The following is a 26,801-nucleotide window of genomic DNA, read 5'->3' as shown; positions in this document are numbered from 1 at the left end:
GTATCGTTATTAAAGCTAGTGTTCGAAATGTGAGAGAGCTGAATCACCTCGATCGTTAGCAGGCGGTCACTGCTCTCATCCGCGAGTTCCGAATTATTTTCTTAGCGATAATGGAGACAAGAGTTCGACAAGGAATGGCAGCACATCCAAACCACTATTTGCAATAGATTCTCTTGGTTTTCTGATTACAGTGGTTCGGGGGATCATATATAGCTAGCTCGGGATACTAGGGAATTGAAAGTTGAGATCTTGGAGGCTCTTTAGCAGATCCTCCATTGTAATGTGGAGATTCTCCATTTGCACACCACCAGTTTGACATCGGTTATCTATGGGGCGAATGAGTTTGTTGCTAGGCGGTGAGCTGTGGCCCCGCATTTCTCGCTATTATGAGGTAGCAGGGGAGACACCTTGGATGTTATTTGGGTACTTTAATGCAGTTATAGAATCTGGTGAGGTCATGGGTGCTTCTGTCGAGCTTGCTCAAGCCTTCAATGAATTTCAACAATGTCTCCTCGAGGCTAGTTTGGTTTCGCTGTCAATGACAGGGGCTCCTTTCTCTTGGCATAACAGAAGTGATGGACCACGATCCTTATGGAAAAGGCTTGATTAGGTATTAGTGAACAAATCTTCGTTAGTCAAATGGCCATCTCAGTTCTATCTCTGTAATACTCCTCGCACTTTAGGTCATTTAGCATTGATACTCTGCTCGACTAAGCAATAGCATTTTCCTACTCCAATATTTTCGTTTGAGAACTTCTTGGCTCAGTCCCAGCGTTTCCTTCAGCACGTATAGGGAGTCTGATCACACCATATTCATGGCTCACATATGTCTGAAATTACCCGCAAGCTGAAATTACTTAAGCCTATCTTCCTAAAGCTTAGACAGGCGAAGGGAGATTTACACGCCAATGTACGCCGTGCTGCTGATATTTTGGTGAAGGTACAGTGCTTAGTCCAGCGTTTTCAGGCAAAAGCTCTCTTATTGATGCTTGAGAAATGTTGTCGGCTAATTTATTTCAAAGTTCTCCAGCAGGAACAGGCTATGTCAAAGCAGCGTGCGAAATTGACTTGGTTGAAAGAAGGAGATATGTGTTCTCGTGTCTTTTTCAAATAGCTTCACGTTGTATTAGTTCTTAAATTTTACCAAATTTTCAATGCATGTGGATAACTTTATTAATCAAGCTGACATTATGAATGAATTTGTTTCCTATTATCAGCGGCTGTTGGGAGGGGCTAGATAGACCAATTTCATCTCCATGGAGCATTTAGCGTCTCTCGTCAAGCATAGCATTTGTACTTAAGATGCAGCGTCTATGGAGCCCCCAGTGTCAGGTGAGGAGATTCAATTGACAATTTTTAGTATGGCTAATGACAAAGCACTAAGGCCTGATGGTTTCCCGGTGGGATTTTATAAAGCTGTTTGGTTGGTAATCAGAGAAGATATCACATTGGTAGTGGAAGAATTTTTTAGAATAGGACGCCTGCTCAAACAATTGAATGCCACTCTTCTTACATTAGTGCCTAAAGGTTAAACACCCATTACTAGTCTCGACTTTTAGGCTAATTGCTTGGTGTAACATTTTGTACAAAACTACGGTCTTGGTGGCTCGACTCGTGAAGGTCCTAGGGGAGCTGATTGGAATTAATCAAAACGCATTCGTTCCGGAACGTCAAATTAGTGAAAATATTTTGATGGAACAAGAGCTATTTGCGAGGTATAATCTGAAGAATTTCCCACCTTCCTATGCTCTTAAACTGGATCTTAGAAAAGCTTTTGATTCGGTGGAGTGGAATTTTCTACACGCCACGCTTCATCTGTTTAGATTTCCACCACGCTTCAGAATCTGGATTATGGAGTGTATTTCTACGGTCTCCTACTCATGCAATCTTAATGGAGGTGTTCATAGTTATTTTCAAGAAACTTGGGGCCTTCGGCAAGGCAACCCTCTGCCCCTTACCTATTTGTTCTAGTCATGGAGATTTTGAACCTCTTTGTAAACTTTTGGGTGCAGCGAGCTAGCTCCTCCTTGTACTACTGGTGTTGTAAGGAGCTGAACTTAAATTCGGACTGTTTTGTGGATGATATTCTATTATTTTGCAAAGCATATGTAAATTCTGTCTCTATTTTTGAAGAAGGTCTTGAGGAATTTGGAAGCATGCGTGGTATTTATGCTAACCCATCAAAGAGTTAGTTGTTTCTCTCTACGTCGGCGACGATATTTGCACGCGATTTCCTTTTTGTGCTTAACCAGGGAGCCTGCTAGTTAAGTATTTGGATCTCCCCTTAGTATCGTCAAAACTTTCTATTGCTGATGTTAGGCCTTTACTCCTTAAAGTAGACCATCGTATTTTGAGTTGGGGTTCCCTTCAGCTCTCATTTGCTGCCCACACTCAACTTATCAAGTCGGTGCTCTGCTCTCACTGTGTATTGGTCATCTACATTTATTTTACCCAAGAGTGTGATCCATTGTCTCGAGAAGAAGCTTTAGAAATTCTTGCGGCAAGGTAATTCGGGTTCTGGATATGTGAAAGTTCCTTGGCACCAGGTATGTCCACCATTGGAGTGTGGAGGACTAAGTATTCCCAATTTGCTAGCAATCAATAAAGCACTCATGTGCAAGCATCTCTGGGATGTTCTCACTCACAAAAATAACTCCATTAGAGTGAAGTGGGTATGGCGTTTTAGACTACACAAGCGTTCAATTTGGGACCAATGTCCATGCAATGTCACTTGGGTTTGGTGAAAGCCAATCAAAATGCTGCCAACAGTTCAGTCAAAGCTTCAGTTTCATATTGGTAATGGAGACACCATTTGGCTTCGGACCGATCCTTGGCACTCCTTAGGCCCTCTCGCTCTTACTTTTTCAAGAGGATCTGTTGTTATTGGCCTCCCTCGTGGTTCCAAACTCTCTTCCATCATAGAAGGCATGAGTTGGAAATAGCCCTCTACCTCATCTCCAGTACTCTAGATTATTCAAGACGTGTTGCTACCCATTCTTAGAGGTACTTACTCAATTAGTTGGTGTTTTAATAATAACAGGTTTATTACCTTCTCGACTTATCAAACTTTTGTGCCTGCTAAAGTCCCGTAGTTCTCTCTTTTTCATGGCTCTTTCAAAATCCCTCACGATCAGTTCATCCTCTGGCTTACCATTCTCGACAAATTGTCCACTGGAGACAAACTTTGGCTGAATCTTCCCTCCCAGGTTTCTTGCCTTTGTAATATGGATGTTTTGGAAACACATTCTCATCTCTTCTTTGAGTGTGACTTCTCTAGGCAATGTCTTTCCCTTCTTCAATCCAGCACAAAGTTTGCTTCGCCTCACTCGCAATGGAGAATGGAACTGATTTGGGTCTCTGCCAGGTATAGAGTCAGGTGATAGGGGTAGTAGCACCCCTTTTGAGCAGAATGATGAAAAAGCCCTAACAACGCAGATAAATAACAAAAATCGCACAAAGATTCGCGCACTTTTTAGCCGGTCGGGTCACTGGACCAACCCGCCCTATCCGACTTAAATTTAGGCTCGAATTATTAACCATTGGATCTTTTTGCAGGCATTCTTCCAGATGTTGCGACGTGCAGTTACCAAATATGGGTACGGAAACCTATAAATACTGCTAATCATGAGCATTTATGGTATGTTGCACTTAATACTCTTTCGACTACATTAAAGCCTTCTAGATCGTTCTCAACCTTACTTATTCTAACTTAAAGTATCGGAGGGCCTTAGCTGGGGATTCCCAGTAAGCCTAACGCACTTCTTTCTTCTCAGCATCCACATTACAGAGAGCTTTTGATCGCCCACGACCAGACCTACAACCATCAGTAGGTCACGACTGACCTGTATAAGCTACTTGGATAATCTTGAGAATGTGTCAAACGATATAGAGGGACCTCTAGGAGAGATCACCAGTATGAAAATGAGACTCCAGTACGAGAGGAGGATCAAATTTTTCATTTAACTCGAGTGGATGTTCGGCGTATGATCGAAGAGGCGACTAGAAAAGCTATAGTAGAATATGAAAGGAGAATGATAACACCTGCAAAGGATAGAGTGAATAGGCAATTATTTAAAGAGAAAGAAGTTGATGCAGAATATGATAGAATAACACTAAGAGGACCTAAGAAAGGTCCAAAAAGGACGATGTCCAATGAAGTAAATAGTAAAAGGGTGATGTCGAGGCAACTATGGATTTCTAGTGCAGAGGTCGATAGTGTTAGCAAACAAATCGAGAAGTTAGTCCAGCAAGCTAAAGAAATGAGGAGAGATCATAGCACAGAACAGAAACTCACCGTTCTTTAACAGGATCTTGACAAAGGTTGTGAATAGTGGTTTCAGGTTGCCAGATTTGCCTAAGTATGATGGAAGCAAAGATCCTCAAGAGCATGTTGTTGCGTTTGAATTAGTGATGAATCTGCACGGGCAAACAAATTCAATCAAAGCTAAATTATTTATGGCCTTCTTGAAAGGAAATGCCTTAGAGTGGTTTATAAATCTAGCTAGTGAGCCGAATGATTCATTGGAGCAGTTGGTGCAGAAATTTTCTTTTCATTTTGCCAACAAGAAAAAGGCAAAAAGGTCGTCCACTTACCTATTCACTATCAGAAAAAGGGAAGAGGATACTCTGAAAAGCTTTATGAGAAGATTCATTAATGAAATGTTGGAGCCATCATAATTGACATGATGGTTAGTATATTCATCCAAGGTCTTAAGAAAGGACCCTTTGCTTTGGCATTGGCTCGAGATCCGCCAGTAGGGGTAGAATAGTTGATGAAGCCGGCTCAGAAATATATCAGATGAGTAGGAGATCAACACCATAAAGGATAATGAATGGTCTAGGGACAAAGGTCGCAATAAAGGGTTCGAGAGACCAAAAGAAAGAAGGTACTGATCTAAGAAAGATCGGAAAAAAATAGTACCGTATCAGCCTAGGTATCACAAAACACCCCTCTAAGCACTACTAGAGAGAAGGCGATGATGATGATGGAAAAGAAAGGGCTTTTGTAGTGGCCAAGTAAGGCACGAGACACCCCCGCAAAAAAATTTTCTAACAAGTATTGCAGGTTCCATAAGGACAAGGGTCATGATACAGAGGAGTGCTACCAGTTGAAGGACGAGACCGAAAGGTTGATCCGACAGGGATATTTCAAAGGCTTGATACTAGAATGGAGGAACGAGGCAAAAGGTAATCATAAAATGGGATGGAGGAGCAAATCTCAAAGTCGAGATAAAACCAAGAAAAGTGACCTCATGAAGGAAGGAGCTCAAGATAATGCACCTACAAAAGGGGTCATCCATATTATATCAAGAGGACCTATAGGAGGAGATTCTTCTAGAGCTAGCAAGAGGTATGCACACAATTGTAGTATAACCAAAAGGAACACATATTAAGTGTTGAGCATCAAGAAGAGATCGTGTTCGGTGACAAAGACTTAGGCTCGGGATTGGGGGCATAGAATGATTCCATGGTGATTAAGATAAATATTGCCAATTACTAGGTACCCAAAGTGTTAATTGATAATGGAAGTTCTGTTGACATTATATATACGAATGTGTTAAGGAAGATGGACTTTGGGGAGCTGAAGTTGAAACTTGTGGGGACCCCTCTAATCGAGTTCTGAGGAAGTGAGGTAGTGCTTGAAGTGTTGATTGATCTCCCAGTATCGATAAGAGCCAAGAAGTAAAAAGTGCATAGTTCAACATTTTGTGGTCGACAATCCTTTCGCATATAATTTGGTGCTTGGGCAACCAAAGCTGAACATGTTTAGAGCCGTAGTGTTGACCTATAACTTGAAGATGAAATTTTCCACAAAATATGGAGTGAGAGAGGTCAGATGTTATCAAAGGGCCGCTCAATAATGTTACAACTTGTTAATTAAACAGACTGATCTCGGGAAGAGAGAGAAGAGAAAAGATGAGCAAGGACAGGGTTAGGGGGCCAAGAAAGGAATAATCAAAAGAATAGAATCAGTGGAGGATATAAAGAGGTCGAGCTCGTCCTAGGAGAATTCAACAGAACGACCAGGATCGGATCGCAAAATGATGCCTGAGTTAGAAATAATGACCATAGTTTTTTTTAGGAAGAACAGTGACATGTTGTTATGAACTTAGATTTCTTAAGAGGATAGATCCTGAAGTCATAATGCATCGACTCAATATAGATCCCCGGATCAAGCCAGTAAAGTAGAAGAAGCGGTATTCAGGGTCGAAAGGAACATGATCATCAAGGAGGAAACCAATAAGCTATTGCAAGCTAGGTTTGTTTCAAAGATCCAATACACGACTTGGCTATCTAACGTCGTGATCGTGCCAAAAGATTCTGGAAAATGGTGCATGAGCATTAATTTCAAAAATTTAAATAACGAATGTCCCAAAGACCCTTATCTGATAGATCTACTCGTAAACTCCACGGCGAAATGCGCATTATTTAGCATGATGGATGCCTATCAAGGTTACCATCAGATCTTTATGGCTACGGAAGATAACGAAAAAACTGCATTTGTAACTGAAAAAGGAGGGCGACATATCAAAGACTGGTGAAAAGAATGTTTAAGGATCTAATTGGGGACACGATGGAAGTATACATTGATAATATGTTGGTAAAGAGAAAGCTCGAAAACGACCACCTAAAACACTTGGAAAGTGAATTTGCAATCATGCGGTCATACAAGCTGAAGCTTAATTCTTCCAAGTGTACATTTTGGATAAGAAGTGGTAAGTTTCTAGGATACATGGTTAGTGAGAAGGGGATAGAAGCAAATCCTGAGAAGATCAAGGTGATCGTGAAGTTGGGGTCGCCAAAGTCGATCAAAGATGTTCAAAGGCTCATGGGAAAGATAACGACTTTAAATCGCTTCACAGCCAGGTGAGCTAATCGAAACCTTCCTTTCATTAAGGTTTTAAGTAAAGTGAAAGATTTTAAGTGGACTGAGAAATGTCAGAAGGCCTTCCAAGAATTAAAAAAGCATATCTAGCGACCCCACCTCTGCTCGGTAACCCTTTGCCTGGAGAAAAGTTGTATGTTTATTTGGCGGTACCACAAGACGTCGTGAGCTCGGTACTATTATGCAAGGAAAATGAAGCACAGAACCCAATATACTACGTTAGCATAATGTTACAAGGGGCTAAGAACATACAAATCGAGAAGTTGACCCTTGCTTTTGTGACGACAGCTCGTAAACTGAGACCATACTTTCAGTCACACCCCATAGTCGTACTCACCAACCATTCGTTAAAGCAAATCATGTCAAGGTGACATGTGTCTGGGAGGATGGTCAAATGGGCAGTGGAATTAGGAAAGTTCAATATCGAGTTTTAGACTAAGAATGCGATCAAGGCCCAGGTGTTTGAAGATTTTATAGTAGAGCTCATGGAGGAACCACAGAAGGAAAAGAAAGGTGGTTACTGCACGTGGATGGGTCATCAAACTCGAGCAATGGAGGAGCAGGAATTTTCTTGCAAGTACCCAAAGGTATCGAGATCGAGATCGCAATAAGGCTATCTTTTCCAGTAACAAATAACCAGGCTGAATATGAACCTCTTATTCAAGGGTTGCAAATAGCATGGGAAGGAGGGGTAAAACAACTAGATGTACACACAGATTCCCAATTGGTTGTGATGCAAGTGCAAGAATCTTATGAGACCAGAGAGTGGTCCATGACGCAATATTTGAAGAGGATGAAAGAAATAATAAAGAAGTTTGATAAGTGTCTAGTACATCAGATTCTCAGGGAAGAGAATGTGAGAGCAGATTCCTTGTCTAAATTCAGAGGCATGGTATCAAGGGTCAAAGAAACAAAAATTGCAGTAATGATTAAGGAAGCCCCAATGATTGAGGAGAGCATGATCAATGCAGTTGAAGAGGATGGATCATGGAAAACACTCTTTGTACAGTATTTGAGAGGCGGGATCTTACTAGAAAACCCCTCATGGCAAGAAGGCTGCAACTCAAGGTAAATAGGTTTACATTGTTGGCGAAAGAACTATATAAAAGGACAGCTGAAGATATACTGTTCAAGTGCTTGAATGAAGAAAAGGCCAAGAATGTAATGAAGGAGATACATGAATGAAGCTGCGGAAACCATTCAGGAGGGCGATCTCTAGCTTAAAAAATTCTAAGACAGGGGTACTTTTGGCCCACCATGGTCGAAGAATCGAAGAAATTCAATAAGAAATGTGAAAGTTGTCAAAAGTTTGCAGTCACACATGCACCAGTGACCCTGCTTGAAGATGTCAAGATCCCACGCCCCTTCAATCAATGGGGGATCGATATAGTGGAACCATTCCCACAAGCAGTGGCACAAAAGAAGCTTTTGATCATAACCGTCGAATACTTTTCAAAATGGGTGTAGACAGAGGCACTAGCAAGGATCTCTGAGAAAGAGGTAATAAATTTTGACTTGGAAATACATTTTTTGCAGGTGGCATACATCAGAGTGTTGATCTCAGACAACAAAGCCCAATTTCAAGGAAATAGGATTGTGCCTGGTGCAAGGAACTTAAAATTCAACAAAATTTCATGGTTGTCGGGAACTCTAAAGCAAACGGTCAGGTCAAGGTCACAAATAGGATCCTGCTACAATACTTAAAGGCGGGATTGGAAGAGCCAAAAGGATCTTCGGAATTGCCGGGGTTGCTATGGGCTTATAGAACCACTCCAAGGACATCAACTGGAGAAACTCCAGTTTGTTTAGTATACGGAATGAAAGTGATCATACCTGCGGACATCGGGAAAGAAATTGCGAGAGTGAGCCAATATGATCTGAAAGACGATACACAAGAAAGTTCTTTCGACCTCAATGAAAACAGGGATCACGGCATATGCAAAAATATTGAGATACAAGAATTTGATGACGAAGGGTTACGACCGAAGGGTAAAGCCTAGGAGTTTTCAAGTGGGCGACCTCGTCCTAAAAAAGGTATAGGTATCGAGGCATGTGGGTAAGTTCAACTCGGTTTGGGAAGGTCCTTACAAAGTGGTGGAAGTAAAAAAGAAGAGAACCTACGTCCTTCAAGATATGGAAGGAACAGACTTACCAAGAACATTGAACATTCACAACCTGAAAAGGTTTTACGCATAAGCAAGTTAGGTGAAGTTTGAAAAAGAAAAGTATGGAGCCTAGCGACCTAAGAAAGGTCAGTTTTGTTTGCAAATTCTTACGACCAGGGCGAGATATTGAGTTTGTCAAGATAGACAAAAAGACTTATGAATTGTAGAGGACCTAAAAAAGGTCAGGATTTCATGTCAGGATTTTTCATATCAATTGTTGCAACCTGAGAAAGGTCACGTAAATTTGGTTGAAGTTGAACGAGCCTGGAAAAGGATCTCTTTTGTAAAAGGTCTGAGAAAGGCCCCTAATCCCAAAAGTACCTTTTATAAATGAACCTGAGAAAGGTTATTTTTGTTTAATAAATCTCACGATTTGGAAAAGATTGTTCTTATTTGCCGATTACTTATATGGTTTATGATATTATTACAATCTGAAAAAGATTGTTCCCGTGAATCAAGGTACTAGTGCGATCTGAGAAAGATCATTTACGTCGAACAAATATTACGATCCAAGAAATATCATTTACGTCAAACAAATATTACAATCTGAGAAAGATCATTTACATCAAACAAATATTGCAATCTGAGAAAGATCTATCTTAAAGGTTAGGTGAACAATCATCATTAGTAGGGCATCATAGCAATCTGAAAAAGATCATTTCGGTCTACGATCATTGATAGATTTAAAGGATTTCTTATAAGCGAAGACAACTTGTTATAAAGAGAAGAATATTTTAGCAAAATAATATTCTTATCATTCATGACATTGTCAATGCATGTAAGTGGCCTATTGATCATGAGTTTGTCAATCCATTCACAAAAATCAGATCGCGTACACATCTACTTAAGTAAAAGATTACAAAGAAGATGTCTATCGATCTAAGAACATAAGTGTCTATCGATCTAAGAACATAAGTGCATCTATTTCAACAAAGTCTAATCCTGATCCATTTATTCAAGCAAGTAGGCGAACTTGTCTTCAATTATAGGGGCCTCTGGTTCATTTGGGTAAGGCTCTAGGTTGCCATCTAAATTAGGGTCGAGCTTGGTTTGATCGAAGCCTTCAACAAACCCATTAAGCTTTTGAAGTTGCGACTAACACTTCTTGAATTCCTCAATTAGAAAGTCAGCAGCCTTAAGTCTCCACTGCATCCTTAAAAAAACAGGAGCCTTCATGAAGTCAGGAGCTCCCTGCAGATGAGCTTGAGTGATGGAATCCTTGTGCTCGTCTGACTACAAGTAGAATAGTTGACCTTCAGCCATTTCGGCTTCATGACCAGCCGTGAAACCCTCCCTTTTCCTCGTATCTAATGCCACTCGGTGATCTCTTTCAACAGCAGACATAGATTCTTGAAGTTGTTGGATGAGGTCGTCTATTTGCTGGGCAAACTTTTCGACCTTTGCTTCCAACTGAGCTTGCCGGGAAGCCTGCTCGTTATTTTGTCTCTAAGCTTGATTAAATTGCTACTCGAGCTCAACAATCTTTGTATCACCCAACACTTTTTCATGGCGCAACATCGAGCATTGCAGGGAGAGGTTATGGCCAAAAGAAATCGCCTACAAAATAATTAAGTATGAGGAGAGTAAACTTTAATTAACCAAGCAAGGGAGATGGAAAGTTATATGCTCCATGTTTTGAGCAAAATGTTCTTCCACAAAGGTGTGGGAGGTCTGGGCCAAGACCACTTGATCACGCTCCAAGCAAGAAGCTCTGTACAGCTCCCAAGAATCCTGCCCCACCATCGTCCTTAGGACACTACTGGAGCTAGAGATGGCTCAGTTGGAGTCAATTTATCTCCCAACATTTCGGCGACCCTACTGTTGGGAGATCACAAAGTTTCTCTAGCTTATTTCCACACCTCTTATCGCACTCGCAGCTTATCCTGATTTTGGACTTCATTAGCACGATCAGCTGCCTCCCGAGCTTCTTGACATTTCTATCTGCTCGATTTGGTCGATTGGGAGCTCTTACTCTGGCTCTTACTTTTGCTCCCACTCTTGCTCTTCCCCTTATTCCTCTTCCTCTTCTTGTTGTTGCTTGGACTAGCTGGGGCAGCCACGATTTCAACCTAAGTTTTAGGGGATTGTGCGGAAAGGACCTCGACAAGAGAGGGGCAATTTGGGCGTTCTAGGTGCTCCCGCTTGCAACCTTAGTCTCGACATGTGCGGTGGCAAAATCGGAGGGGCCACAAGAGGGCGTCCTTCCTGGAGTAGGAGGTCGGGCTTGGGCCAATTCCTGAAAAATACTGGGGGAAGGGTCCCCTTCTTCGTCCTTACTTTGTTGGCAATCCGAGCATGCATGATGATAGATTCTGCAAGTAAAGGTTGTGTAAGTAATAGAATGAGATTGAATGCAGAAAAAACCTAAGGGAATTAAAGTCACCTAAAGAACCCCTAAATGGAGTGATACTGGGGAGAGGTCCACAAGCTTGAAAACCTTTTCTACAAGAAGACACTTAGGAAGGTACCAGTATTCCTTGATGTAGTTAAATGTTTCAGGTTTGCGCTTTGAGATACACCAATCACACTGGAAAGACCAATTTTGACCAGGTGGGGTTCGAATAAAAATAAATCTGTCACGCCAGGGAAGTACGTTAGACTTGAGATCATCTAAATAGCATTATTCCTTGAAGGTTGAAAGGTAAAACCAACTCCTCTCACCCAATCTCTTTGAGGTCATGAAGGAATAAAGCGACCAGAAATTTTCAAAGGAAGGGGGCAGACCTAGACGTCGCATAACTATGATGAAAAGTAAGATATGGCTTATGGAGTTGGATGATAGTTGCATGAGATAGAGATCTAACCTACTAAGAATGTTGTCTACAGTGCGAAGCAAAGAAAAATGAAAACCAGCTTCTAAATGTAAAATCGAGATAGAACATAACCCCTCGGTGGGGATGCATCCTATCAAAAGAATGAGGAATCAAGACCTCATAATCATGAGGAATGAAATATTTTTCTTTCAGTTGGTGAATAGGGGTCTTAACAGTATTAATGATCCCAGCCCAGGGATCCTTAGCCATCATGTGTTGGTACTTTATTTGAAGGGGGACCTCGTCAGAATTAACTAACTCCACCGACAGATCAATGGTCGAAACCCTACGACGAGGGGAAGGAGATTGCAAGACATTTATAGGGGAACTAGGACCATGCGAAGTACCTACTAACTCCCTAGGGGAGGTCGCCAACAACCTCGAGGACAAACTCGAACTAGAGGAAGATATTAAGAGTAGGGAAGAGTAAGTACCAGTGAGAAAGGAAGAAAGTTGAGAAGGAAGATGATCTCCAGATGCAGCTCAAAAGCTATTCTAGAAAGGACGGTCAAGAGAGTCAAATGAGAGCCTATATATAGGGAGAAATAGGAAAAAGCGCGCCTTTTCAAGAGCAATTAGATGCTGACACATTAGCAATCATCTACGGCTAAGAGGCGGCGATCTGACAAGGAACTGATCAACTTCTCCTAGTGTAATTAATGGCACTAGGAGAGGTAGGGGAGTTATAATAAAGGTAATAGCCCCCCTTTTGAGCAGAATGATGAAAAAACCCGTAAAATGCAGACAAATAACAAAAATGGCACAAAGATCCGCGCACTTTATAGCGGGCGGGTTGAGATACCGTCCCAAATTATCAATCGATGAATCTTTTGGCAGGCATTCTTCTAGATGTTGCCACGTGGAGTTACCCAATATGGGTATGGAAACCTATAAATACTGCTAATTATGAGCATTTATGGTATGCTGCGTTTACTACTCTTTCGACTATATTAAAGGCTTTCAAATCATTTTCGACCCCAATTATTCTAACTTAAATATCAGAGGCTTTAGTTGGGGGCTTCCTAACAAGCCTAACGCACTTCTTTATTATCAGGATCTACATTACGGGGAGCTTTGAATTGCCCGCGACCCAACCTACAACTATTAGTGGGTCACGATCCGACCTGTATAAGCTACCTGGATCAACAGGCATCTGATTAATGCAGGCTGCTCTAGCTTCTTTTATTTATCATATTTGGAGAGAATGAAACTATAGTCGTTTAACCGGTGTTACCACTTCGCCATAATAACTGTTGCAATTGTGGAGAACCAAGTTAGAATTAGAATTCTCAGTGAAAATCTGACTCCTAACCTGTAAACTATTTCGTTTACAAAATCTGGCATATTGCTTGGGTTTAGTATCTCCAAACAGAATAGGGAGTAGTCAGTTTGTCGCGAAGCCAGGGTCCAGGATAGTCATCTTGATGTTGTATCTTTATAGTTTACTTTAATGCAATTTACATTTCACCTAAAATATGTTAATAATTGATTATAATGACAAATTTATATGTAATTCTTATCATTATAAATATGCGATTAAAATTATTGTCACTTATCATTCTTATCATTCCCATTATTTTCATATTCGTACCCATATATTTTTTTTTCATAATTTCTCTCAACTAAAAATATTAATTTACATACACTCACTGCAAGAAAATGAATTATTCTTTTAGTATTTAAAAATCATAATAAATTAATATAATTTACCACAATAAAACAAAATGAAGCAAAATTTAAATATCAGTCACAGTTAATTAATATTTACTATAATTTTAGTTAAAATAAATTACAACAAATAGTTTGTTAAAATTACAAACCTCGCGTTATTGTTTGAAAAATCACAAATACCCCCTACAATTAATGGGCGTCTAACAAATACTCCGTCGTAATAGTCCATTTTTAGGAGGTATTTGTTACATGACTGTTAATTTTAAGAGGTCTTTGTAATTTTTCAATAATAAAGGAGTATTTTTATAATTATGATAAATTACAAGAAAAATCCTTTGTAAATTACCATTTTAGTTATGGCTAAATAACATAAAACCCCTACGTATTTTAAAAATTTGGATAAAAATCCCCCTATATTTTAAAATAAGTGAAAACCTCCCCCCTCTATTTTATTAAAACATAACTTACTTGCCCCTTCGTTAAATTGACTCAACAGCATCAACTTTTTTTAATATGACCATTATGCCGTTTTTATTATATATTATTTTTTATTTTAATAATTGTTGGATCTTCTTTGATTAAATAATTATTGTCAGATCTAATCAATTAATTTCAACCATTATATTTTAAAAAAGATAAAATGCCTGAATCCAACAAATTATTTAATTTATGTTATATATAAATAATATAATTAATATAAAAAAATATTATTATATAAGAACAAGTAAAAAAAAAACCCTACTCCCACCCATCAACCCCCCCCCCCCCCTACTCCCTTCCCAACTATCGCCACCACCTCGGCTTCCCCCCCCCCCCCCCCCAATCCCCTGCGCCACCGTCGCCATCCCCTACAAATGGAGGAATGATGACGCCTCCCATGCAAATAGGGGCAACCCATAGATGACCGTCGCCCCCAAATTTGGCTACGTCGCCCAAATAAAAGAAAAGGGCGATAACGTTACCGTCGCCCTTCTATGCGGGTCGATGTTCTTTTGAATTAATGTAATTATATTAATTAAATGTATATTTTAGTTCATTTAAAATAATTTTAGATAATTATAATAATTATAATATTTAAATTAATTTAAAGGTACATTTTAGGTGATTAAAATTTTATAGTTATAATAACTATTATATATAAATTAATTTAGAACTTATAATAAATAAAATTGCTTAGTATTTATATTTATGTATATATCTAGATTCAAAAAATACATTTTGTATATTAATCTTTGTAATATAAATTTTTTATATTTTGAAATTTTAATATTTAATATAAAGATATATTTAAGAATAAAAAAATATATTTTTAGGAGAGAGAAAAATACAAATAAAAAATTCAAAGATAATTAATTTCCATAGTAATTTTAAATATAATAAAGTGCATTTTAGTAAATAAATACACAAAAATCAAGCTCAAATACACTTCAGGTGAGTGCACCTCATTTTCCATTAGTTACTAACGGAATGAAGATTTTGTGCTGAATATATTAAAACAGAGAGGGTTTTTTGGTCTTTTTAAAAAATACAAAAAAATATTTGGTTATCTCATAAAAACACAAGAGATAAAACAGAGTTTAGCCTTTTCATTATGGTCAAAGCATTCGCCTAAATTTTTAATTTTGATTAATATTTTAACGTAGTCTGAATTTTTGTACTTGGAAATTGGTCCTTTTCTTTTTCACAGCAACCCCTACTTTTGAAGAGAAGCATAATTATACATATATGAGCTGGAATTATGACCCGCAAATCCCATCAGAAAGAGAATCTCATCATCAAATCCAACGGCCCGGATCATGATGATGCCAAGTCCAATCAATCCACGTTGCTATCTCTCTCTCTCTCCCCTGCGGTGCCCATGTAGTGCCCACATACAGTTACACCTTACGCTGTTCTTTCACAGGTGCAAGCAACATAACACATGTTAAATCGTGTTTACCTATTGGCTAAACTAAAATTGTTTAGGTAATCTATTTTTTGTTTCTATTGGGGATTCAACGCCACCTGTCTCTCATTCACATGGGAATTTTGTAATGTTTGTAATATTATTTTCTTATGGTTATGATCCAGAGCAAGTAATGTACCGTTGCAATCAACATGATCTGTGATTCGTTTAGTGCTCCGATAATATTTTTTTCATTTTGTATGAATTTTATAATTTTATTTTTAAAATATATTTTATAAGATAGGAGGACTTAACACAGTCAACCCATAGCAATATTGTCCGCTTCGGCTCCTGTAGGAAGGAGCCGTACGATTTTGCTTTATTAAATTGCATCTTAAGGAAACGGGTTTTAACCCAACGTGTCACATAGTGTGGTATTGTCAGTATTGCCTTCGGTCCAATAAGGAAAGCTGCACAATTTTGTCATATTTAGGCATTTTAATAATATAAAACCGTTAGGCTCATATGAAATTAGACAATATGCACCAATCAAATCGCAAGTCAAGTTAATTATTTTTAGTTAAAAAATAATCTTGAAAAAAGTTAAAATGCTTAGAAGATTATTCGATTAGCAGTAGAATTCAAATAAATTATAAAAGATTTTAGCAAAAATATATATATGTGTGTGTAAGTTAAGAGTGTCACGTGGCATTATTTGCGTACAAAACGCGGATTTTGCCTTACTTGGTAACATAATTAATTGTTGGGAGCATATTTTTGTCTGCAAGTACGATGAAAATGCCACTTCAACACATATATTATACATATATATGTATGTATCTAATGTGTGTATATATATAAATGTAGATGAACAAAAGGAAATACAAATATCGTATCACGATTGATTATCATAGTTATTAAATTAAAAATTATTGAGAATTATAATTGAATTATACCTGTACAACAAATATTGTTGTTTTAATAAGTGAGACCAGACTATTAATCATAACTAAAAATTACGACAAATACTTTGATTATAGCTAAAATCTTAACAAATATTATTTAATTTTAGTGAAAACTTAAGTTTCTCATCAATTTATGTGATTGTCATTTATAGTTTTTCATTTAAATATTATTTTTAAACTATAATTACTTACAAACATCGAGAATTATTTATTTATTTTAGGATAAAATGCATTCATCATTCCTAAACTATCACCAAAATCGTAAGATGCCTTTAAAGTATAAAACTTACCAAAAAAAAATTATGTCATTTCTAACTTTTAATCTAACCATTTAGAAAAGTTGACATGGGACTGACCATTTCATTTTTAGGACCAAAATGCCCTCAATTCAGAAGTATAAAGATGGCTGAAAGTGAAGCATTTTTTTTCTTGCACCAATTTGCTGGTTGTTTACAACAATTATCCCAAAAAAGTCAGAAAAAATTAGAAATATTCTGAAATAATTTTTTTTATTTTTTTAGTTTTTGCAAAAATTGCAATATCTTTGAGTGATTTGAATGTTATAGGTCACAATATTATTTGAGTGATTTTATGCTGTGGGGTGTGAATGTCAAAAAGCTGCAGCAATTCGAACATTTTGGACCCAAAGTATTCGCACAAGGAAATTTGCAAGTTGTGTAAATTGGAAGATAAGTACATTTTTTCATTGTTTTTATTGCTAAATTTTTTATATTATTTTTTAGTTGTGATTTTTAATTTTTTAGAAATGGAGTGGAGGTATTTTTTTTAGATTCCTTTAACTTAAATAGTTTACATTCATATCAAGGAGTTTTTTAAATTATTTTTTGGTGACATTAGATAGTTTATGCTCATATTCAGGAGCATTGAAAATAATTTTTTTAAGACATTTGGATAATTTATGTTTATATTCAGGAGCACTGAAAAATTAAAAAAAATTTCATGATGTTGCATCACGATCATCATTGGCATCAACTGAGCGTTCCTCTTTCTTGCAATTTAAGCTCATTTCAATATCATGTGCACGAGTCACTGGCTTTCCAAATGTTCTTGGCTTTATTGCTTGAAGACTGTAGCGAAGTTCCCACTACATGTCTTGAAAACATAACTCGACTATAAAGATTTTTATACAAAGTATTTTTGTATTTTAACGATAGATTTCTCCAATTATTGATGTATTCAAGCACGGGTTCATCTTTTTCTAATGTTAATTAATAAGTTTAATCATGCTAACAGTATGTCGAGTACTATAGAAGCGTTTGAAAATTTTGTTTTGGTAAATCATTCCAACTATCAATGGAGTTTGCTTCAAGATCAATGTACATATCAAAAGCAGAGTTTTTTCAAGGATAAAATAAATTGCTTGACTAAAAGATCTCCATCAGTTCCAATATTGTTGCAAGTTTCAACAAAATGAGCAATATATTGCCTAGGGTCCTATGGTAAGTCAATTGTTGAACCTTTAGAGGCTGGTAGTTTCTGGCATTCTCAGCAGCTCAATTCTTTTTGTTTAAAACTTCAAGTAAGATTTGAACTTCTGAGATCGAAGTTCATATGTTTTTATTAGTGCTTCATTGACAGTATTCTTTACGTGCTCAATAGAAATAAATCCATCGGTAGAAATATGAAATACCTTTGCTTGTATTGCATGGAATTGAAAAACCTTTCTCTTCAAATTCATTTTACATTGGGATACTTTGAAACTTGTCATGAAGTTTTTAAATTAATCACCATGTACTTGAACATATTAATAAATTTCCAACACAAAAGTCAATAGTGCAACTTGTTCCTCTACTGAGTGAGTTGGAGCATCGTAGCTAATGCAATCTCAACATTTGGGCTTGTTGACGATCGCTGAATCTTATTATTATCAAGCAAATCTTTCTCTCTAGATTCTTACTTGGCCCAACTTAAGTAGAAACTTGAGAGGTAACACATAACGCGATCTTTACTTGCCCCCACATGATCATTTTGTTGAAGTGAAGCTTTCAAGCTCGACGTATGGTATTTGAAATTTGAAGACTTGGAAAGATTATTCTTTATTTTCATTGTTCTTTCAAGTTGATTTGTGATGAGAAGAGGTAAGAGGACTGAGGATGGCAAAATTTATAAACACAATTTTATCATGTCTGAAAATCAAAAGATAAGAAAATTATCACAAATAAAAGCATACATTTGACAGGTAAAAGTAAGGACAATTTCTATATTATTCTTAGATTCTTCTTTTCAAAGTAATATTCTATAGACCCAACAAATTCAAAGGTAAAATCTTCTCATGGGATCTACTTAGGACTTGAATATGAATTTCTATAATGTTAATTAGAGGGTTCAGGCCTGTAATCATAAATTAAACGTTGTAGTCTTGGCTTTGAGTTTGAGAATTTCAAAATGAATTTGTTATTTGGATCTTATTGAAAATTTAATTGGATATCTATAACATTGATTCGAGGGCTTCCACTTGTAATCATGAATCAAACGTTATAATTTGTTACGCCTTTGACAAATGACTCAATCTCCGATTTGAGCACTTTGAATATTTTTTAACTCGAGAAACTTCGTAGAGAGAATTAACTTGCCCTTTCTTCTCTAGATCTCTTCAATCTATTTGTGTGTTTTGAATGTGTTAGGTGTAGGCCCTAATCACGATTACAAGTCAATGGGTTTCAAACCCTTAAAATGCAAAGCGGATTACAAACAGATCAAAATACACTAAGTATCAAAGCAGTAAAAATCGAACACACAAAAGACTCAGAGAGCCGGATCCGTATTTTGGCTTTACTCACGATTACAGAGATAGGCAGCCTAAAATACACCCACGATTGCTCAAGTTTGGCACAAAGCCCTTTGGCCGTAAAATGCCCCTTTTCCTCACACTTAGTTCTTGCACACACTAAGTTACCCAAACTACGAACCAACCACATATTTAAGGTGGCTTTGGTTGTAGGTGCCAAGATAAAATGGCGGTGGTTGAAGTCCCAACAACCATAGAAAAACCACAAGAAATGAAGAAAAGAGCGAGAAGAGAAGACGACGCTGTAAAATGGGGGAGAAGAAATTAGGTAGAAATGGTAGGGTAAATCACATTTAAGTAGAGAGTTAAACCGGGTCAGGCGGGTCAGGTTTTGAGCTGTGGGCTTAGGCCATAAAACCATGAGCCTTCCAAGTGGGTGCATTGGGCCTACCTATTTTTGATCATGGGCCATCAAAATTTTCCAACATAATGAGTTCTAAGAACCCCTTATATAAGTGTCAAATAGTTAAAGTCATGATGTATTTGAATATCTTTTTGTATTATCTCTTTATAATTTAATATAAAATGATAAATATATCAAATATTTGGCATGGCATGATGGTCAATTTGATATTATCTTTTTAGTATTTGTATTTTTTTTAAGAGATAAATATCGGATTATTTATCTTAATTTGATTAGAACGTAAATGTAGTTGTTGCAGATGACGCTATTTACTCAGCTCGAATCTTTGACTGCAAATCATGATTTGATTGAAAGAAACACTTTAATTTTGACACTTGTCGGCCATTGATATGTTATTTATATTTAAAAAAATCAATTAAATTAACTATTTACTCATGAGATTAATTTAATAAATTCTAAATTATATAAAAAATGGAATATAATTTATAATTGATAATTAATATATTATTTTGCACTTGTCATTCGTTAAATTGAACATAAAGTTTTATTTGTCTATAGGAGTATTTATAATTTTTTAAATAATAATTTTTTTTATAATTATAGTAAAATTTAAGGAAGTACGTTTTAATTTGTCCATATAAATGTGTATACATATTCTGTGGGGTGTATGTCATGTTAACATCAAATTGTACTAGAGAGATGAGCCACTTGCCACCTGCTTTGAAAGCATTACGTGTAGACTTGGTAGAAGCAAGCAATTAGCAGCCAGGACCCCCTAGCCTACTACAAGGCTTTTCTGGAGACTTGCACTTAAATTAATTTTTATCCTTTGCCTGTCTGTATTTGTTGACCAAGTACATGCATGTAACAAGTCTTTCCTTTATTATTATTATTATATATAAATATACTTTTATTGATAGTTAAATGGGAGGAATTTAGAAAAACTATCTTGATATGTATTATGTAAATGTTCAAACATATTCCTCAAGTCTATAGTAATTTCATTTAAAAGATAGTGATTACCAGCATCGAATTTTGTAATTTCTTTTTAAATATTTGCATATAAATTTATAAGTGGATATTATAGCAAGAAAGACATTGTACTTAAAACTATTTAGGACAATAATACAATCTCGACTTGGCGCGTAATCTTCATGAAGATAATCTTTTCAGATACTAGCGCGACCTCCATGAAGATAATATTTTTCAGATTTTTCAACTAGTCTTTTTTATACAACAATATTGATCTCGACCTTGGTGTGCGACCTCTACAAAAATAATCTTTTTCAGATGCTGGCGTGACCTTGACCTCGGTCAGTACCCTCCATGAAGATAAATCTTTTTTAGATTGCTCAACTAGTCTTTTTCAGATAATAATGCGATCTCACCCTCGGTGTGCGATCTCTATGAAGATAATCTTTTTCAAATGCTAGCGCGACCTCCGTGAAGAGAATCTTTTTCAGATAAAAGTGTGACCTCGTGGGACGCTTTAATTTTCATCAATTTTTGAACCTCTTGGTGCGATCATAATTTCTCTGTTCTATGTATCACGGAACCCTTTCTTTTTTTTTTTGGGGGAAGGGGGGGGGGGGTTCTACACAAAACCGAACTTCTTCTATTCTAATTATCATGGGACTCCCGACTCTTCAAGTGTCCAAAGCTTCATTTTTAAAGCTAATCTCCTTATCTTGCTAAATATTTGTAGCGAAATTTACTACTCTACAAGAGTCACCTACAACGAGTTCTCATGCTATTATTCTTATGACCCTTTTCCCAAGTACTTTATTGAGATCTGCTCTTTGTAAATCTCTTTATACTGTCGGATCTACTATTCGATCTTATTAATTGTTCTTCTTTCTTCTCGCCTCAATTTTTCTTACCACTATTTTTTAGATAGCCTTGTCTAATTAACATTTTCGCTCCCATCTTGTAAGCACCAAAAATCTTGTATGTCCTCTATGTTTATGAAAATAACAATACTATCTTGAAGAAAATGACAGTACTAACCTGATTTTTCTATGGCCGGAGTGTCCATCGTCTTTCCTCAATATTCTATGCCTCTCTTTGCGATCTCGATCTCTAAATACTTAGCCATTTTTAGGTGTCGCCCACTTAGCATCTTTCATCACATTCACCTCCTCCTTGTGTATACAACTCATTATGTTGATCTAAAGGTCATGTACTTCTACCAAATTTTAGATCTCAACTTTCTATGTCCCTCTTTGAGATCTTGATCTCTAAATCCTTGGCCTTTTTTCAGGCACTTCCTTGCTTATCACACATTTTGGGTTCCTTTTGACCTCTTTTCCTTTGAATAGTTGTCGCCTCTTAGAATCTCTTATTATTGGGATAGTTGTTCTCCTTTGAAGTCACTAGTGCATTTCTGCTGTCTATTCGATCAATCGTTGTAGCTCATCTCTCGATAATTCAACTATCTGGTCACCTCGCCTTTGAGGGACCTCCTCACCACTTCCAAATGAATGAGCTCTCTTAGATGTATTTGAAATCAGCTCTCTTAGATGTTCCTTCCATCTCAGAACGTGGGTGCTCTTCTCAGATATTCCACATACGGCACCAACTTATCCTTGTCAAAACTGCAATCTCCTAAGGGGTGGTGATCCGCGATCCAGTATGATGCGATCTCCCGGGAGGAGGTGATCCACGATCCAATATGATTATCCCAGATGTTTCAGTGGTCACTGAGAAGAGAAAAACACGTTAGGCTAGCTGGGATGGTCTGTAGCGAAGACCGTACGATGCTTAAACCAGTTCAAGTTTGAGATGATAAATGGCGACCTCAAGTAGTAAATGAGGTAGCGAGTAATAAAAATATCTTTCCATAAATACAATCAAATGAGGGTATTATAGAGTTAAATGTGCCCACTTTCTAGTCCGCGTGGCATCATCTCAAATCATAAGTTGTCAGATGATCTATGGTCTAGATCTCGGGTCATTAGAGTGGGTCGGATCGAGCAACCGATCCGAGATGGAAAGACGCGACTCGACCCGGATAGAAAGACACCGATCTCGGGGCTCCAGTGGTATATTATTGTTGTTGGAGGGTTATTTATGTCTTTTTTCAAATGGGAATGATATACCCATATCATGCCCGATCATTAGTACATACTATTGCGGGATAATTGTATACCATTTTTTTTTTTTTGGAGATTTAGTATAATTACGCATAAATTATTTGTGATTTGAGAAATTACACTTAGCAACCTTTGACGTTTGTTTTCATTCAACAAATTGATCCATGCATTAATAAATTCATAGAATTTACTGACATCAGAAAAAAATTAAACAAAAATAAGCATTTAAGTCGGTTCACTTACAAATTTATTGTAGGCCAAACAAATCATTTGTGACCAAACTACCCTTATAAAGGTGAACATGTACCTCATATATATTAGGGTATGAAGATGTATAAGGTAATTTGATTTGAAAAGATTTATTTTGATTTGCATTACATCAGTATTAAGTGAATCGTGGTGAATGTAAATTTTCATTCAATTGTTTTTATAGTGACTAACAGATGGATCTATTTATTAAACGGAAAAAGCTTTAGGGGAAAAGAACTGACATTTTATTTATTTGTTGGATCTATTCGTATTATTATCTAGTTCGTAAAGAACGACCGTTTTATTTAAAAAATTTAAGCTGGTAAAAAGAGCTATATAATATTTAGGGAAAATTACAATAGATTTTTTTTTAAGATTTTTTATAATTACAATACTTTTTTATTCAGCAAAATTGCACTTTTAGTCCCATAGTCTAACAAATATTCCTCTGAATAATGAACGTCTAACAAATACCCCCTCGTGACAACCTATTATAAGGAGGTATTTATTAGACGATCGTTAATTTTAGAGGATATCTATAATTTTTTCAAACAAGAAAGGAAAAATTATATTTTTTTAGTCTCGTAGGATAGGGAGTTTAACACTTTTAGTCCTCCGTTTTAAGGTTCAACTCATTTAATCCTTTGCTTCTGCAGGATTTAAGAGATTAATGTCAACATTAATCTCCCAAATTTTGGGACTATTTTAAAAATTCCGCAAAGAATAGACTAATTGTGTCGAATTTTTCCTATTATGATACCATTTTAAAAATCTCATAAAATAAAAAATTAAAAATATTAAACCTCCATCATCTGGGATTAAAAATATAATTTCGTCCAATAAAAAAGTATTTATATATAATCATGACAAATATAAGATGGACCTAATATAATCTACCCTAATATATAATATCATTAATATAACTTTCTGAGCTAAGAGTTCCCACCAAGGATACTTGAAATCCATGGAGAAACTCGTGTTAACTACTGAGGTAGCTACACGTATAAACGTGTAACTTGGAAGCTATAAATACATAAGGAGAATTTTAGAAAAAATGTAAGGAATGAGACAGCAAAATACTTATGAAACAGTAATGAGGTTTATTAGTTATGATGGTTGAACAGATCATCGTCCACCCATGTCCAAAAAGCTTGTAAGAATAAACATCCCATTCATCAACTATCCTTTTCTTTCATTCAAAACACCCAACATGTGTCAAACTATAACCCATACCACATTAAAAGTAGGAAAATTCGACTTAAATATATTTTTACTTTTCGTAATTTAAATTATTTGATGTTTTTATTTTGTAATTTTTTGGGGTAGTATTTTCAATTATATTTCTCTTTAATTTTTGCAATTTCAATCCTTCTTTTTTGTCGAAGTTGATCGTTCTTTTTGAAAAAATGCACGTGCATCCTGTATTATTGGATCATTTTGGCAATATTTTTGTCTTTTAGCTTTCCAGAGAAGCATTTTCATCCTGTATTTTTTAAATTTTTGCTATTTTAATCCTTTTTTTTGTCGGGGTTCAAACATTCTCGTCCGTGGGAGTAGAACCAAAATGTTATTTTAGAAAGTTAAAGAACGAAAACGCCAAATAATGAGATAAAAATTACATTTAATTCAAAAAAATTATTAAAAATTTATTTTATATATATAATGTAATGATTTTTAACCCTACAAATTAAATCGGTTGGAGCAAGGACACAACAGATTCTGGGAACAGTTACAATTTTGATCTAATAATTATAAAGATAATGATAATTTTCGTATTACTAGAAGTCAAAATTTGATACGTAAGTTCTAGATTTGAGAAAAGTATTATTTTAGTCCGCTAAATATGTCTAATTTAAATTTTAGTCTGATAACTATGTCCATTTTTGTTTAGATCCAATAACTTACGAAATTGCTTACTTTTAGTCCTATGGCAGATTTTCGGACAATTTTACCCCTATACAACTTTTGAAAGGCAGTTTTAGTCCATATGCACTCATAGGAGTAAAATGTCCGAAAATCTGGCAAAGGACTAAAAGTGAGCAATTTCGTAAGTTATTGGACCTAAACAAAAAATAGACATAGTTATCGAACTAAAATTAAAATTAAACATATTTAGCGAACTTGTTGTCGAACTAAAATAATACTTTTTTCCCTAGATTTTGTAGATCATGATCAATCTTGTTGATCAAAACTCTCGATATAACTCAAATTTTGATTTTCTTATCTATTCATAGATTTGTTTTCACTCTACAATATGATCAACTGGAACATATCTCATGTATCGATTGATGGGATAATCTTGAATTTGTCGACCTTGGACTTCTGTGTGGCATTTCATTGTACTTCCTTTTTTATATAAATGGAAATTACATGATTATATTAATGTTTTAATATTAATTGAACAATTATATAATGTATCAATTCGATCAATACATTAATATAAAAAAAATTATGAAATAAATTGCAACAACCTCACATAAGACCATACAAATACACAGACATCTTGTGACACTTGAACTCATGACCTCGAACTAGTTTATAGTATCTCAGTCAATTATCAGACAAAGACATCATTAAGCTTCGTACTTCAAACTATCTGTTGACATGTTTTCGTCCTTACGATCTTTTCAAATCCTTCCATCTTTGCTTATCTGATCTGTGAAAGTTTTCAATCTTGAGTATAATTTGCAGTATCCATACATTATCTGAATCATTAATTCATCATAAAAAATATTAGACATTCCACCTTCTGAAATCAAGACCTTTAATCTTATTTGACGTACACAAAATACTTCATAAGTCAATTCAGTGGCAATACACACACAGACACACACACATATATATATATATATATATATATATATATATCCAGGATCACAAACTTTTTCATCATCCCAAATTCACTACAAGAAAACAGAAGATTAAACAAAAGAAAAAATCAAGTGATAATTTTAATATTGTCACTAGTTATATATATTTAGTGACAAGACAGTTTATTTTCTCATAATAACAAATTTCATGATTTTAATAGTTACTATTATTTTGTTAAAATTGTTATCAACATGAATTAGTGATAAAAAAATATGTATAAAATTGTAGCTACATACAATTAGTGATTCATGTATAATGACGATCTGGTGATAACAAATAATAGTTGTCACTATTTTATGTGTCACTATAGATGAGTCACTAATTATATTTACTGACAACTTTATACACATTTTTTGTCGCTAATAATTATATAGCGACAAGATAAAATTTTTTGTCACTTAATAAATATTATTAATATAATAACTTAAAAATTATCGCTTAATAGTTTGTCACTAATACCATATTTTCTTATAGTGATTATTTACAATTAATGATTTTGTGTACAATTTATTTTCCAAATATTGTATATAGTGGCATCTTCTACGTGATTTTTGTTATTATTATAAGTTTATAAAAATTATTATTTATGTAAAATAAAATGTTTAATCAATTAATGCAAATAATTTGTAACAATTTATTTGTAATTATTAATATCCTCTAATTTCTTCTAATTGGCAAATTAATAATCCCATATATTGTTGGCAAATGCCGCACACAAAATAGAAATCTTTTACAAGAATTAAATATGGAAATACCACACTATTCAAAGTACGCTACTCTTTTAGGTTTCACATTGAATAGACACAATTAAAATTGTACCTGAAAACACATATAGATTTAACTACTTATATTTATAAAACCCAAAAAAAAGGGTGTCATGTACAAATTTTAGGCTTAATTGTATTTTTAGTCCTACAATTATAATTATTTGACACTTTAGTCCTATAATTTGTTAGAGTCGTAAAATGGTCCTTCATTTTTTCTTTTATTTCTCGATTTCAAGATAAAATCGGCAAAATTCCAAAGTTGGC

General features: G+C 35.7%; 1 protein-coding gene across 1 annotated transcript; it reads left to right on the top strand.

Moving 5' to 3' along the window:
* The first annotated feature begins 8,520 nt into the window (after positions 1 to 8,520).
* LOC148786889 (uncharacterized) lies at positions 8,521 to 8,886 on the top strand. The gene has a single exon (XM_088885001.1). It carries the CDS (start codon positions 8,521 to 8,523, stop codon positions 8,884 to 8,886), a length of 366 nt encoding a protein of 121 aa, XP_088741127.1.
* The last annotated feature ends 17,915 nt before the right edge of the window (positions 8,887 to 26,801 follow it).

This window comes from Sesamum indicum, linkage group LG9 (genome assembly GCF_026168435.1).
Source record: "Sesamum indicum cultivar Baizhima isolate 11 linkage group LG9, ASM2616843v1, whole genome shotgun sequence".
NCBI classification, from domain to species: domain Eukaryota; kingdom Viridiplantae; phylum Streptophyta; class Magnoliopsida; order Lamiales; family Pedaliaceae; genus Sesamum; species Sesamum indicum.
The sequence above is the reverse complement of the archived record's forward strand: the minus strand, read 5'-3'. Positions and strand labels throughout refer to the sequence as shown.

What these genes read in the sequence shown, in the direction of transcription:
- LOC148786889 (XM_088885001.1), top strand. Translation starts at nt 8,521, where the DNA reads ATGGTTGTCGGGAACTCTAAAGCAAACGGTCAGGTCAAGGTCACAAAT.